General features: G+C 39.6%; 1 protein-coding gene across 2 annotated transcripts in view; it reads left to right on the top strand.

Annotated features, from left to right (window-relative positions):
• TRPC4 (transient receptor potential cation channel subfamily C member 4) overlaps window positions 1–17,273 on the top strand; it is a 333,671-nt gene that overhangs the window by 254,218 nt on the left and 62,180 nt on the right. For both annotated transcript variants that reach the window (XM_070935288.1, XM_070935287.1), the window contains one exon: window positions 15,222–15,263. In XM_070935288.1, the coding sequence (XP_070791389.1) occupies window positions 15,222–15,263 (42 nt within the window). The remainder of the gene's footprint in view (window positions 1–15,221; window positions 15,264–17,273) is intronic.

Raw genomic sequence — 17,273 nt, 5'->3', positions numbered from 1 at the left:
TTAGTAGCTCTTTATGTGTCTCCTCCAGCTTTTGGATATTTGTTTTACATAAATATTCCCTAATATCCTCTTCCCTAATTTCTTCTTGTTTGTAAAGGTTCTGGAAGAAGTTTTTAATTATATGTTTTTTGTCTTGATTCATGTGGTATATTTCTCCTACTTCATCTTGCAGTTGGTATATAGTCCTCTTCTCTTTTTCCTTTTTCAATTTATACGCTAACCAGCGACCTGTTTTATTTGCATACTCAAAGTGTTTTTGCTTTGCCAATTTAATTTTCTGTGCAATTTCTGTTTGTGTCATTAAGTTAATTTTATGTTCGATGAGTTTTAACTTTCCTTTAATTATTTTATCGTGGGGTTGTTTCTGCAGTTCTAATTCATGTGTTCTGAATTCTGTTAATAGTTTATTTCTTGCCTGCTGTTTATCTTTGCTTTTCTTTGCTGTATACGCAATGGTGAGGCCTCTTATGTATGCTTTGGCTGTATCCCAGAGTTTTGGAGTGTTGTCTGTTCTTTGGTATTTATCTGAAAAAACATATTCATTTCTTTCTCGATCATCTGTGAGTATTTCTTGTCCTTAATCATTCCAGTATCCATCATCCACCTTTTTTGTTTCCGGTATCCTTTCCATGCTATTGTTATTGGATTATGGTCTGCCTAGTTGTTTGGTGATATTTCAATGTCTTTTATTTCTTTCCTAAGATCTGAGGTCATCCAAGCCATATCTATTCTGGACCACGATTGGTGAGGGCCAGAATAGAATGTATATTGTTTTACTTGTTTATTCGCCTCTCTCCAAGCATCATATAGTTGTAATTCATCTGCCATGTCTTTGAATGTATCTGGTAATGTTTTTTTCCTGGTTTTATTCTTTTTATTGCTCTGATAGTCTTTTTCAGTGTCCATGATTGCGTTGAAATCTCCTATGATGCAGATATTCTCATACTCCAGATCTTTAATTATGTTATGTATTTTTTTGAAAAATTCACTTTGATTTCCATTGGGTGCATATATTGATATTAATAATAATTTTTTTGGTTCTGTTTGTCATCAAACAGATGACAATCATCAAAATCCGTCCCTCTGTGTCTGTGTATACTTGCTTTGTTTTTAGCTGTTTCTTAATGTATACTGCAACTCCTTTCTTTTTTGATCGGCTAGTGATGTGTATAGTGTTCCTAATCTTTGATTTTCTAATAATTTTTGGTGTTGTTTCCTAATATAAATTTCTTGTAAAATTATAACATCCATCTCCAATTTATGTAATTTTGTAAATATGTGTGTTCTTTTGGTTGGTGAATTTAGTCCGTTTATGTTAATCGAGGTCATCTTTAGTTCTTGTTCCATTCTTGTTTTCTATCTGTTTGTTGTTCTTAGTCTTCTTGTGTTTCTTGTAATTACTTGTTTCTTTTCCCTCGCTCCCTCTCTTTCAATTCTTTCTCCAATCTTCTTCTTTCTTCTTGATCTCTTTCTTCTTTTTCTGTCCGATGTTCCTCTTGGCTCTTAGTTTCTAATTCTTCCCTGGTTTCCTGTTCCTCTTCCAACACAAAATGCTGATCAAAAAAGTCCTGTGCTTTTTCTAAACGGTCAATCTTGTATTTCTTTTCTTGCCAGGAAATCAGTAACCCTTCCAGTATTAGCCAGCAGAACAATATTGTATATTTATTCAATTGTGTCATTAAGAAGTTATAATTTTTTCTTTGGTCTCTTATCCTTCTTGGGATTTGCTTGAGAGTCATGATTTCCTTTCCCTTGTATGCAATTGTCCCTTCTCTCATTTTCCTGTAGACATCTTCTTTTATGGATTTTTTTGTAAATCTCCTTTGGCAATTTATGTCTTTGCGCATAATTAGTATGGACTCTGTAGATTTCATCAATGTCTCTTCGGACGTCTTCTTTATCCCTCTGGGTCACTTCCGCTAATATCTCTGTCATCAATTCTCCTAAGTCTTTGTCCTTTTGTTCCTCTACATTCTGGAATCTAAGGAAAAAAGATGCTTTTTCCATCTCTAAGTATGTTAATGAGTCTTCCAGATCCTTATTGATTGACACTTGATTTTGCTCCATCTTTTCCCTTCTCTTGTCCATTTGTTCTATTTTCTCCTCCACTTTTTGGATCCTTTGCTCATTTTTGGCAATGTTCTGTTGTATTTTCCCAATCTTCTCATCCATTTTCTTAATGTTATCTTTTATTTCTCCCACATCCATCCTCAATTCTTCATGATTTTTCCTTGTTTCTTCATGGTTGTTTGCTATGGACTCTTGCATTTTATTCATTCCCTCTTGAATCATTGCTAGTACCGAATGAATATTTTGCATGCTAAGGGTGGAGGCTGCCTTTTCTTTTTCCGCCCCTAACATGGTGTCAACTAACCTTTGCTGTGCCAGAGAAGCTGAGAATGTCATCTGATTTGAGGGTATCTTCTTGCTTGTCTTAGTGATCGTTGATGAACCTGTAGTTGCCATTTGTACTCTTTGTATTATCTTTCCCCAAAGTTTCATATAGTGATTTGCTATTTAAATCTTTGTGTTTCTGTCTATATTAATGTTCAAGTTATAGCGTCTAACAATCCTAGAATATTTCTCAAGTGGGGTAGTATTTACTCTTTATTGTATTACTATTTCTCTATCACACAATCGAGATCTCTCTCTATATTTCCATATACTTATTCACAGTTTTAAATATCCTATGTTACGCCTTATCAACATACTTAAATAAGGGAAGGGAAGAGTAGGGGGGGAGATAAGGGAAAAGTTTAAGATTTCAACAATTCATTAATTCAGCAATAGAATTTCAGCAATTCATTAATAACAATAATGTTTTTCTTTTTTCCACTTAATTAATTATACGTAATTAATTACTATACTATTAAGTTGCTATTAGTTAATATCAATTACCCTTAATTACTATACACAATGTATTTTCTTCAATATATGTAATCAATCTAATATAACTAAAATATAAGTCTAAGTGTGTAAGATAATAAGAGGCTAAATAGTAAGGTAAATCACTGGATAAATATAAAAAAACTGGACTAGCAGGTATATATAGCAATCTAAACAATATATATGTCACTTTTTACTTAATAGTTAATAACTAATAATTAATTAGTAATTAATAATCAAATTTAAGTAGCTGGATTTTACTTCATTAAATATTGTTCTTTCTCCTTCTATGATATCTTCTTCTTTCAGTCTTGCATTATTCCAACTTTTTCTCTCTATTTAATTTGTATCCACTGTCCTATGAATTAGATCCAAATGTCCAACACTCGAAATGTCCAAGACCAAATGTCTAAGTCCAAATATGCTCCAAATGTCCAGGAAAAAGACCTTTAATAGAGTTAGTTTAGCTCCACCACTTATTAGTTTCCAGACAGGAAAGTTCTATATATTGGTCTGCTATTCACTCTGCTCTTCTGGTATCCACTGCCAGTCAATCGCCTCGTCACGATCTCCACTTATAACAAAGTCTGTGTGTCTCCTCTTCCTCTCTCCTCTGGATATCGTCTTTTTCTACAAAATATTGTAGAATATTTTAGAATATTGTAGAATTTATTTTAATACTCAAGTTTCCGCCAGATTCACCTTTTACTTGCGAGTATTATAGTTTCCAATGTCCACCATTCATTTGACTCTCCGCTGTCAAAATCACCTCTCGCCCCACGCTATTTCTTCCAATCTTCTCTGCTCTCTCTCACCTTGCTCACAGTTCTGATTCCGAACACTTTCCTCTCCAAAATCAATTTCTTTTATATTTTATTTTTATAATCCACAACTCCTTAATGGTATTTCTTCTGGAGTGACTCCGGTTCCACCACCTGTCACTTTCTGCGCTATCACTGTCAATTTGAGTTTTCCACTCCACTCACTTTTTCATCGCCGCTTGTCACCACTAGCTTGGAGTCTCACTTTCATCCGTTTCTGTTCGCACTTTATATCTGTACCTTCTTCTATTCTCGTTTATCTTCCTTCTGTTTCCTACCGATGTCTTCTTTAATTTGATCTTCGCTTCCCACTAATCAGCTGTCAATGTTTCAGGCCAGCCAAAATGGCTGGGTTTTTTCTGATCAGAATTAGGAGGTTTCCCCTGAACCTTCGGAGGGATTGCTGTCCTCACCAAGGTCCTTGGAAGTTCCTCTTTTTTCCCTCTGGGGTCAATAGCACCTGGAACAGCTTTCTTTTTGAAAATATTGGAACTTTGAGAACAGAGCACTGTTCTCTTGTTCCTGGCACAATGATGTCACCGCTGGAAGTTCCTATTTGCTGTTTTTTCATATCCCTTCATGCTATTATTTTTTAAGTTCCTCAGTACTTCTACTGTTGTTCTTGTTCTTTTATTTTTCTCTTTCATGGATGCCATGTTCTTTGGAACCTTGTTTAAACCAAGTTAATGGCTTTTTAGGCTTCCTCCACGTGAGTAGGAGTTCACTTTTTGAATAGTAAGAATTATATGTCATGGGGGGGCATCAGGATTTTAGAGATGCTTAGGTGGGGCATGGCCAAAAAAAGGTTGGGAACCACTGCTGTAGAGGTTCCACTCCTCCACCCAGAAGTCAAGAGAACTCCAGCCAAAGAAACCTACCAACCCTAGTTGAGGGAAGCAGCGGGAAGGATAACCCATGGTCAGTGATGGCTATCCAACTCTTTACTGTCAAAGCCCAGATAGTAGTGCTGGAGACAGGGGCCCAAGGAGAAGAAAAAGCAGTCAGACACTGGTTGCACCAGATGCCTAATCAGCCTCCCCATAGTTGAGCAGCTAGGCATACGTACGAGGCCCCTAGCACGACCCATCCGCTTTGAGCAGGTTGATGGCACACTAATCGGTGGAGCCCCTGCCACATTAGTCACAGAACTAGTCAGGTTAGAAATGGGCTGTCATCGAGAATCATTCGATTCGTCATAGCCCCAAAAATGACTGAGTCAATCATACTGGGGCTCACCTGGCTAGACAAATGGGGACCAACCATCACTTGGGAGGATGGCTATAGGAAGTTAAATATAGGCATTGGATCACTGCCTCCTCTAAAGCCAAGCCCAGGCTAAGTCTCACCACACCAGTGATAGCGAGCCGCAGGCCGCAGCCCCTGCAACCAAGGTGCCACCTGGCTGCCCACAAGTGCCAAGGGAATTCTAAGACCTAGCGGGCATCTTTAGTGAAGAAGATTGCAACTTCTTCCCCCTCCCACTGCCCGACCGATTATGCAATCAAATTCATGCCGGGAGCCAAGCTACCCAAACCAAAGATGTACTCCATGACTCCCAAGGAAATGGAAGAGCTAAGAAGGTATATTGATGCTAATTTAGCACAGGGCTTTATCCAACCCGCAAAATCCAGGCTGTCCTAGTACTGTTTAAAGAAAAAAAGATGAAGGGATGAGGCTTTGCATGGATTTTTATGGATTTAATGCTGTGTGCGTGGAAAACACCTACCCCCTCCCATTCATGAAGGACATGCTAAGCCATTTAGCCAAGGGGAAGGTGTTCACCAAACTGGATTTGAGGGAGACTTATTACCATATCAGAATCAAAGAGGGATACAAATGGAAAACTGCCTTCAACTGTCCACTTGGCAGCTTCCAATTCAAAGTCATGCCATTTAGTCTGCAAGGGGCCCCAGCAGTCTTCATGCAATTTTTTTTTTTAATTTGATTTATATGCCGCCCTTCTCCGGAGACTCAGGGCGGCTTACAATGCTTTAAGCAATTAATCAATGAAGTGCTGCATGAACACTTATACAAGGGGGTCCTAGTTTACCTGAACAAAATCCTCATATCCAGCTAAATCCTCGAGGAGCACATAAAATTGGTGCAGCAGGTGCTGAAAAAACTCCTTGCAGCTAAGCTCTACACAAAGCTGTCAAAATGTGAATTCCACCAGACCTCCCTTGATTACCTAGGCTACCGAATATCCAGTGGAGGAGTGGAAATGGACCCAGAAAAAGTAAAAAGCGGTACTAGACTGGCAACCCCCACTCACCTGCAAACAGCTTCAAAGCTTCCTGGGATTTGCAAACTTTTACAGACAGTTTATACTGGCATTCGCAGAAGTTGCCCTGCCCCTAACAAAACTGTTAAAAATGGGGCCAATCCCTGTGAAGCCACGACCAAACCAACTGATCCCCACTGTCAAAAAGCCTTTGAAAAGTTACAATGACTCTTTGCTGAGGAGCCGATTCTCCAGCAGCCAGACCCAGAGTGGCAATTTATTATCCAGGCAGATGCCAAGGATGTGGCCATGGCAGCTGTACTAATACAAAAAGACCCACAAGGGCAACTTCTACCTTGTGCCTATGTATCCAAGAAACTCACTGACACCAACACTGAAAGGTGGTGGGCCATTTGGGAGAAAGAAGCCTACGCAATCTGCTGGGGTCTCCTCTCCTGGAGGCATTTCCTGGCCCCTGCCTCTATTTCAAACATATCTTCCAACACTCTTATTATGTTTTCCCCCTGGTTTAATTTATCAATCACTATTATTTTCATTGTTATTTCCTCTTTATCTTCTTCCTTCTTCATTTCTTCTTTTGACTCCTTCCTTTCCTGGGTGTCTTGGTCTGTGCTCATTGTATAGTATTTTCCATTTTTTCCACAATGTTCTTAAATCCTTTGTCCATAATGTCTTTTGTATTTTGAAAGAGTAGATCTATCTCCTGTACAACTCCACTCATTTCTCCTTCTTAAGTATCTTATTTTATTTTATTTTTAAAAGAAATAAACTTGATTTTTATCCAACAGTCCAATAACTATTTATTTGGTCTTTGAATTACCCTTCAAGAAGTACACTAGTCCCAATTCTTTATGTCCCATAGGTTAACATTCAGTTCCATTTGAGTAGTCCCACAGGTTATCAAAAGCCCCCTTATGTCCTCTTTGCAAATTCAATCCTCTAATATAATATTCAAATGTCTCTTTGGTTGAATCACTTCCATGTAGCATTTTGTTTTGTTTTCCTTTTTGTCAGCAGGTTGCACTCTCCACTTAGATTCCAGTTTCATTGTCATTTTGATTATACAACAAATGTAAAAGCAAAATAAGTTTTGTATATAGATATAATTCAATATTTAAAAATGCCTTCCCAGTACCGCTTCTTCCCAGTTGAGGAGTCAATTTTCTGTTTATTTCAAAATCTATTATTTATTCTCCTGCACCTTTCATTTCTGGTTAGGTATTTTTAAAGGGTGCCCCAAAATGCTTAGGCACCACTTTAACACATAGCTCTGGGGAAATGGTTCTAAATTATTTCTTTGGGTTAAATTTAGAACAAAAGAAAAATCCACTCCCCCAGTTCCACCATGGCTCACCTTCTTCTCTCTAGCACCAGTCTTAACTGTTATTTTTTGGTTGTCCCAGCTTTGTAGTGGCCATCTTTAGGCTTCTTTCTTTCTTTTTTAAATTATTTACATATACCATATTTTTCGGAGTATAAGACGCAGCTTAGTTTTTTTGGGTGGGAAATAAGAAAAAAGTTGATTGGTGGGTGGATCGGCCCCCCGGAATACCCCCAATCAGCTGTTCCCAGAGGTGATTTTTAGCAACAGGTTCATTGGTTGTGAGCTCTGTGCCTTGCTTTTTTTTTCTGCCTCTGAAAGCCTCCGAAGCAGCGCTTCAGAAAAAAAGGCTTTTTTTCTGAAGCTCTGTTTGGAAGCTTTTTTTCTGAAGCTTCTTTCAGAGGCTTTTATTCTGAAGGATTATCTGTACTTTGTTCAATCTCCTTTCTTTGGTATTGGTACATAAATTAACCTCTTCCTATCTGTTGGTTATTGTGTCATTCTCCAGATTTGTTGCATAGTTTGGTTAGAACCTTTCCTGATTCTTCTTTTGTTGCTTGCCATATTATTTTAAATAAAAGCCTTTCAGAGGCTTTTTTTCTGAAGCTTCTTTCAGAGGCTTCTTTCAGCCTCTGAAATCTCCGTTTGCAAGGCTGGGCGGAGCTACATTCGGAGTATAAGATGCACCCAGACTTTCACCCTCATTTTGGGGGAAAAGAGGTGCATCTTATACTCCCAAAAATATGGTAAGTATATCAAACACAGTGTGATCATCCTGGCAATTCATCTGCCATAAAAACCAAAGTGAAAGACATATAACATATATACTTCTTACACAGTGCTAATTTTGTACAAGTATTTTTGACCAGAGTATTTATTGTGGTACATATATAATGTCTCATTCTGGGTCTACTTAGCCTAATTGTTTCGTGTTCCAATTCCCACCTTGTGTTTCCAGCCATTGATAAAATCTTTTCCATGTGTCATAATATTCTGTCTCTTCTTTGTTTTTTTAATTCTAACATTAATCCATCAATTTCTGCGCATATTAATATCTTCCTTATTATCTCCTTTTTGAAGGGGTGTTTTCACTTTTCCATTGCCATTCTCACTGCCGTCAGGACGTGTAGTATTAGGTATATTGCAGTGGTGAAATCCAATTTTTTTTACTACCAGTTCTAGGCATGACTTGGTGGGTGTGGTATGGCTTGGTGGACGTGGCTTGGTGGGTATGGCAGGGGAAGGATACTGCAAAATCTCCATTCCTACTCCACTCCAGGGGAAGGATACTGCAAAATCCCCATTCCCTCCCCACTCCTGGGGCCAGCCAGAGGTGATATTTACTGGTTCTCTGAACTACTCAAAATTTCTGCTAATGGTTCTCTGAACTGCTCAAAATTTCTGCTACTGGTTCTCCAGACCCTGTCAGAATCTGCTGGATTTCACCCCTGGTATATTGACCCTTTACTATAGCCATCTGTTATAATGCCTAATAGAAATAGTTCTGGTTTAAATTCTATACATTGTCAACCATTCTTTCTAGCCATGTCTGAATTTGTAACCAAAATTTCCTTGCTTTTTTACAGGTCCACCACATGTGATAGTATGTACCTGGTGATTGTTTACATTTCCAACATTTTGGGGATGTGTTGCTAAACATTTTAGCCAATCTTGCTGGGGAAAGATGACACCTGTAGAACATTTTATAAAGATTATCTTTATATGATGTGGCCAATGTCAATTTCTGGTTTCTTTCTCAAAGTTTTTACCAGTTATCCAAATCAATGTTATATCCAAAATTTTTAGCCCATACAACCATTGTCTCCTAAACTTGTTATTCCTCCATTTTATAGTCTAGTAAATACTTATCAATTAGTCATCAGTCCCTACTAATAGTTTATCTAACATCGTTAATTCTCTATAGATACCCCCATACTTTCACATCCTTTACATAGCATGATTGTATTTGCAGGTATGGCCACCACTCCAATTCCAACTCTTGTTCTTTTAATTCTGATCTGGTTTTCAGTTTGCCCTTCTCGTTTAGTATATCCTTATATGTAACAATTGTTTCCATATTTATAAGGTTTGGGTATATCAATGCTTCTAATGTGGAGAGCCAGACTGGTATTTTCATATAATTTTGTTGTTTGATTTTATTTCACACCACTAATAATAGACTACTCTTTTGTGCCTTGTGAACTCTTGGTTGCCCCAGCAACGGACTACAGATACGCTGACTCCTGTTTCTAGAGGTGATAAGAAACTTGGCAGGCATTCGGAAAGTAGCTGCCAGAACTTTTATCTGCCAAAGGATTCAGGTCAGCTTGTAAAAATAAATTACTGGTAGACGTCTTTTGCTCGTATGTCTGCCTATGTGAGGTGGGGGAACAGAACAATAAACTTCATGCAGTGATATTATATCAAGATTTAATCTTTGTTGTTTATTGAGAGTTTTCTTCCTTTTCAAGGGAGAGTTCCGTCCATTAATATTTAGTGATATTATCTTAAGATCTTCTTGCATTGTTCTATCTATATCTAGGTCCTCCTTGTTGTTCTAATTTCTCTTGGTTCTTTGGGTCTTGCTCCGTTGCTCTCTGGTCTTTCTCCTTTCTCTTCTTCCCTTTCCTTTTGCTGTAGTTTCTTTTCTTCTATAACATGTATTCTTTGATCTCTTTATTCTATTACTTCTCTCTCCTCTAATTCCTCTTCATTACCAAAGTGCTGATTGTAAAACTCTTGACGCTTTGTCCAGTGAGTCCACTCTGTATCTCTTTTCATGCCATGAGACCAATATTCCTTCCAGAGTCAAGCATCTGAAATTAATGTTGTATTTAATCAACAACGAGGTTAGAAATTGGTACGGCCTCCTCAACTCTCTGACTCTCCTTGGAACCTGTTTAAGGACTATCAGTTGTTTCCCCTTATACAGTATTTGTTCTTCTCTTGTCCTATTGAGCACTTCATCTTGCATCAATTTCTTCATAAATCTTACATGCACCTCCTTTGGAAGATAGTTCATATGGATTTTGTACGTCTCATCTATTTCTGTCAGCATCTCTTCCTTCTCAGTCCCTAATGCCTTTGCTAGCAGCTCTGCCATGGCGTCTGGAAGGTCTTCTCCCTTCTCTTCTATCATATTCTGGAATCTCAAGTAGTGTGCTGCTTTCTCTGACTCCAGAAATATTACAGTGATTTCTAACTCCTTATTTGCCTGGATTAGTCTATCACTTATTTCATCTACTCTTTTTTCTTCTTTCTCTGTCCTCTCTTCTATTTCCTGTAGTTTCTGTTCATTTCTTCTAATCTGTTGTTGGAAAGTTTCAAATTTTTCATCCATCCTTTTCATCTTTTCTTTAAGTTTTCCTGTGTCATTCCTTACTTTTTCTATCTCTTTCTTCATTTCATTGTGATTTTTCACCATGGATTCCTGCATCGATTGTAACATAGCTTGCAGGTCTTTCCCTTTGTGTCATATCTTTCCTTTTGACCTTTCCCTTTGTATCATATCTTCCGTTGACCTCTGATTGGATGGACTAGAAGTAGCTGATGATGGTTGGGAGGCGGGTTTCCTCCCTATCCCTATTTTTGTTAAGTTTGTAGTACTTGTCATGTTTAACAATTTTACCACCAAATTTCTTTTTATCCAACTCTCCCACCACTTTTTAACATATATATAACCCTCCAGTACCCACTCACACTTGAACTATAAATATAAACCAAGGTATGAAAGTCTATTCTCATTTTAGTCCTCCTTTTAAACAACTCCTTTTGTAATCTACGCTATTTTACATATAGTTAGAGGGAGGGTTAGTAGAAATAATCATAATAATAGTGATAGGAGTGATACTAATAATAATGATACTAATAATAACAATAATAGTAATAGCAATAACAACAATAATAGTAATGATAATTGTGGTGTTAGTAATAATAACAATGATTCTCAACTGGGAAATGTAAATTGTAGTTCAATTCAAGAAAGCTCAAAAAGGTCTACTCTATTTATCTTTAATGTTCCATTTTATCTGTCCAGAGGGGGAAACAATTTTTTTTAGTTCATCAGGTGCCTTTGTGGTCTATAGCATTTGATATGTTCCTTCAGGAACCTGGCAAACTTTAGTTTTAGTCCATATTGTTTATAATCCACTATTAGTCAATCAAGTTGTAAAATATAAAATCTCCAAAAGTCCTAAAGCAAGAGGGAAGGGACACAACAGGGCTAATGTCACAAAGAAGAATTATTCCTCACTTCCACAATCTTGTAGTTATATATCCTCTTTGTCCAGTAGGTATCTCCCTTGCATCTTATTTCACTTTTCAAAATGCTCTGTGAGTGCCAGAGGGAAGAACCATTTTGTCTCCATCTTTATCTCTTTATAACTACTTTCTTGGAAGTCACCACCTTGGAAGTCAGAGCATTAGCTCTGTCCAGCTCTTCTTTTATAGGCTGCAGAAAATTCCAGTCCAGATCAACCTCTCCGGTTTCCCCCCCCCCACAACAGCTCTCCCTTATCCTTCCTTCTACTGTGGATCTAACACTGCTCCATGTTTCCCCTCACCACTTTTATAGTGGAGAGGGGGGAAGGCAAAATCCTCTCCCTCCTTCTTACTGGAGCCCCCTTTTCCTCTTCGATCAATTTAGGGGCTTCACTCACTTTGTAAGAGTCAGAACAAGCCACAGCCAGATCAGCTGGATTCTGTCTTGGTTTTTTTCCCCCTACAATCAGAGACACTGAAAGACAGCCCTGAAAATATCAGAATCTGATCAGAAATGGAGCTAGCTTAACTAGCTCAACTAGGTTGAGTAGCCCTTGTGGCTGCTAGACCAGCTTTGGAGTGATGGTGGATTGCTGATATTTTCCTCCATCCATCCAGGAGCTCTCCTGTATAACATATATAATTTCAATTATATCAAAAAGGGCTGCAGTCACTTGCTTTCTCTCCATAGATGCTGTGCCATTGCTAAACCTGCTCAAAACACCCAGATTCACAGCATCCTACTGAGCCTCCAGAGTAGATACCTAGAGCTCACAACTGCTTGCCTCAAGCAGCACCTGGAACTTTGAGCTTTCTGTGCAGTCTCATACTACATATATACAACATTTGCTGTGAATACCTGTGTGCTGATATTTAAACCCCCTAAAAATGGCCAAATGGAAAGTGGACTTTGAAAACAGGTACTTTCAAAAGAGGTGGGAGGCAAAGTACCTGTTTGTTAACATTGAAGGTAAGGTCATGTGCCTTGTTTGCAGAGCTACTGTGGCTGTACTTAAAAAATATAATGTGAGACTGCACTATGAGACAAAACATCAGGACAAGTACAAAAATTTGGACATACATCAGAAGCTAAAGAAGGTGGAAGAGTTGAAAAGGAGTCTGATGTCACAGCAGCACATGTTCACAAAAGCAAAGTCACAAAATGAAGCTTCTGTGAAAGCTAATTTTATAGTGGCAAAAGGGATAGCTAAATCAGCTTGGCCATTTACAGAGGGTTAGGGGAGTTTTTGAAGTGCTGTATGATTAAAGTGTTCACAGAAGTAGAGAAAAAGTGCTCAATAGATTTTTTTGAGTTGTGTATGGAAATCTGTGAGTTCGTTGAAAGCAAAAGGAAAAGACTCGACAATACTATGGGATGAAAAGTGGCTGTGTGAATTAGCTTTTCTGTGTGACATTACAAAGCAGCTCACTGCACTGAACCTTCAGCTTCAGGGATGGGACTTTGTGATCATGGACATATACAATGCAGTGAAAGCCTTTCAAGTAAAACTGTGACTGTGGAAGACTCAGATGCGGCAAGGAAACTTGAGTCACTTTCCCTGTTGCCAAATGCTCATCAGCCAAGTCACCACTGCTTTGTTGATAAACTGAGCACACTTCAAATGGAGTTTACACGTTGCTTTGTTGATTTTGAAGCACAAACATTCAATTTTGAACTACTCAGCAATCAGTTTGCAGTTGACGTGGAGAAAGCACCTGTAAACATACAGATGGAGCTGATGAAGCTGATAGAACTCCAATGTAACACTTAAAGCAAAATATCATCCTTTAGGGCCCACACAATTCACCAGCTTCATCCCTGAAATGGATGTCCTAACTCTGCCTACAAGCTGCTCAAATGCTGTGCATGTTTGGAAGTAGATACCTGTGTGAGCAACTTTTCTCCATGATGAGGGTGAACAAAAGCGCACACAGAAGTGTTCTCACTGATGCACACCTCCATTCTATCCTGAGAGTTTCCACAACTCAGAACCTAACTCCAAACATAGATGAACTTATGGCCAATAAAAGATGCCAAGCGTCCGGCTCGGACAAAGCAGCATGAGAGAGAGAGAACTAAAAAGCTTACGTTTTTTCTTTATTTTAAATTTGTTTTTGCATATTAAAAGCTTATGTTTGTTCTTTGTTTTAAATTTATTTTTGCAGATTTATTTGAAATATTTGTTCATATTTGAAATGCTAATCCTGTTTGGCTGATGTTAATACACTCCTGAACTAATATGATACAATAGTCTTACCTGCAACTGGCCCTTTGAGGGCAACCATAATGCTGATGCAGTGAAAGTTTGCAGGTAGCAGTTTCCTCCGAGTCCAACGTCTGCCTTGAAAGATCTCTGGAGCAGAGGAGGGGATGGTGGGGGAGCAGCATGAGGGAAGGCTGCCCAACAAGCTAGCATCCTTACCACTCATAATTGGAAACAGGGATTGCCTTTTGAGAAGGGCCAGCCTCCCTTATGCAGGACCAGGAGCACTGCTACCCTGCCACCTCCTCTTGCTCTCCAGAGATCTGTCAAGGCAGAAATTGGATTAGGACAAAAATGCTTCCTGCAAATTTTCTCCTCCATGTTTCCACATACAGCAGGGACGTCCTCTGCCTCCTCCTTTGTTGGGAGGGTGCACCAGACAGGGAAATGCCAACGATGTCTGGGATTGGGAGAAGAACGTCTCCTTTGGTGTGTTGTGTGCACACACACACACACATACACAAACCATTCTGAGCTTGGAGACTTTTATCCACATCTGAGCTTAGAAACTGCCAATCATACCTGGGCTTGGGGAGAAGGCCCTCTCCTTCCTATCTGAATTAAAGTCCCCAAACTTGAAATGCATGTATGTGTGTGCGTGCATGCACTTGACAGCCAGCAGTTTGGGGAGGCGAGTTTGTGGGGCACCAAATTGTCCTCACATCAAGTTAGCCGGTATTACGTGTTCCATCCCAAGTCAGCCATCCCAAGTCAGCCACACCCACCCACCTGGTCATGCCCACCAGGCCCCTCGAGGTCAACCACAGTCCTGATGTTGCTCTTAATAAAATCAAGTTTGACACCCCTGCTGTAGAGGTAAGTCCAATCTGGTCAGTTTCACTATTCAGAAAGTTGCTGTTAGCTTCCAATTGGAAAGCGAAAGTAGTTCACAGCAAAATAAGATGTTAACATCCAACAGGGGGCTAGAGTAAATCAACCTTCAACCAGTCAGTTAAGTTTAAAAATAAGAACCAAATTAAAAGAAAAGAACTTTGAAACGTGCAGTTAAAAACCAAGGTGTACTTTAAAAACTGAACAATTGAAAGGAAAGATAGACTGGTAAGACTGACTGGTAAGACTGACTGTCAGACAGACTGATTGTTCAACATCCAGGATTCCTCTTCCCAGGAGTGTCCACGGTCATCTAAGAGTCATCTTTGGTCATTCCCTAGCTGATCCTATTTGATCTAGGAACCTGGCTGCCAAGAAACCTGCTTTAGCAGCAAATTCAGCTGTTCGTTGGCAGGAGAAGCAAATACCACCACCACCACCACTGCTCAGCGTGCCATCTTGGTGGACTGTCCCTCATTGAAAGTTTTGTTAAAATATTACATAGATCAAACTCAGTTTTCAGAAAAATGTATGGGACCTATTGATCATTATGTCTGCTTGTATGTACCAGTTTATGACATATTTTTCATTTTCAGAGACGTGCAGCAGATAATTTGAGAAGACATCATCAGTATCAGGTGACAAATTTCTTATTTTGTCCTGTACAATTTAATTGATTAATGTCATAAAAATCAGATGCATTTGCCATCATGTAACTAGAGTTTAGATACTGAGAAAAATACATTTTCTGGCAAAAGAGACAATTATTTCATTTGGGTGGGTATATATTTGTACAAGCAGTGGTGGGTTCCTCCCGGTTCCGCCCGGTTCCGCCGAGCCGGTAGCGGTGATGATATGACATCACCGAACCAGTTCTGCCCCCCGCCCCCCATCCCCCGCATTATTCTTACCTTTTATTTGGCCCCACCCCCAATCTATTGCTGCTGTTCTGTCCCCGTACCACACACGCACCCCCACGGATGGCCCGGAGTTAATAAGCCACACGACAAAATTCTTTGAAGATAAAGCTGGCAGCAACCCAGTGGCTAGCTGCCAATTCAGACTTTACTCACACAAAACAAAGATTAAACTGCAAGTATTCCGATAAAGCAGGCAGAGTTTCAACAATACAAGGATTAATCCAAATGCAGTCCAATAAAGCAGGCAAAGTCCAGTAACGCAGAGATCATGGATTATTTCTAGTTTTTGCTCGTCACAAACTGAACCGGCCACCACACCCACATTTATACCCTGTGGGGTGTGGTCCAGTGACTCAGCTAATCTCTGGCACGCCTTCCCCTCTGCTGCACACGCTTCTCCCTGCGCCTCTGCTGAGGGTCCAGCCAGCACTTATCTTCTTCGTTGCTGTCCACCTGTGGCTGCGGGGACGTGCTTGGCTCTGAGCCTATATTTTGGCCTTTGGTGTCCTCTGGAGGCATTGCCAGAGAGGAGAGTCCTGGGGAAGGAAGGCCTTGCCAACTCCTCTCCCTCACTCTCAGAGTCTGCATCTGTCGATAGCCCAGGCTCAGGCAACGGAGCCACAACAGCTGCCTCCTGAGTCCTAGCTGATGGCTAGAGGGAAAAAAACTGTTTAAACTCTTGTCACGGGGCTTCAAAGGGCCACCCTACAGCTGATCAGTGGTAAAAGAAAACAAATGAGTAGACCGGTGCCTGCAAAAATAAATGGGTAGACCAGTGCCTCCAAAAATACATGAGTAGATCAGTGCCTGCAAAAATAAATGGGTAGATCAGTGCTTGCAAAAATACATGAGTAGATCTGTGCCTGCAAAAATAAATGGATAGACCAGTGCCTGCAAAAATAAATGAGTAGATCGGTACAGCTCTGCAAGCAGTTAAAAGTCTGGTAGACCAGTACCTCTGCTAAATCCTAAATAATTGTCACATGACCATCAAGCCACACCCACAAAATAAGCCACGCCTACAGAACCAGTAGTAAAAAATTTTAGAATCCATCCCTGTGTACAAGGAATTTAAGACAAAACATTGGAAAGGAATGGAATGGAATGGAATGGAATGGAATGGAATGGAATGGAATGGAATGGAATGGAATGGAATGGAATGGAAGTTGGAAGGGACCTTGGAGGTTTTCTAGTTCAACCCCCTGCTTAGGCAGGAAACACTTTCAGACAAATGATTGACCAATCTCTTCTTAAAATCTTCCAGTTTTGGAGCATTTACAACTTCTGGAGACAAGTTGTTCCACTCATTAACTGTTCTGTCAGAAAATGTCTTCTTAGTTCTATGTTGATTCTCTCCTTGATTAGTTTCCATCCATTGCTTCTTGTCCTGCCCTCAGATGCTTTGGAGAATAGCTTGACTCCCTCTTCTTTGTGGCAAACCCTGAGATACCGGAACACTGCTCTCATGTCACCCCTAGTCCTTCTTTTCATTAAACGATACATACCCAATTCCAGCAACCATTCTTTATGTTTTAGCCCCCAGTCCCCTAATCATCTTTGTTGCTCTTCTCTGCACTCTTTCTAGAGTCTCAACATCTTTTTTACATCGTGGCGACCAAAACTGGATGCAATATTCCAAGTGTGGCCTTACCAAGGCATTATAAAGTTGTATTAACACTTCATGTGATCTTGATTCTATCCCTCTGTTTATGCAGTCTACAGTTGTGT

The sequence above is a fragment of the Pituophis catenifer genome, unplaced genomic scaffold (assembly GCF_029215685.1).
Source record: "Pituophis catenifer annectens isolate HBS135680 unplaced genomic scaffold, rPitCat1.0.hap2 SCAF_2, whole genome shotgun sequence".
In the NCBI taxonomy this organism is placed as follows: Eukaryota; Metazoa; Chordata; class Lepidosauria; order Squamata; family Colubridae; genus Pituophis; species Pituophis catenifer.
This window is presented reverse-complemented; position numbering and strand designations above follow the sequence as displayed.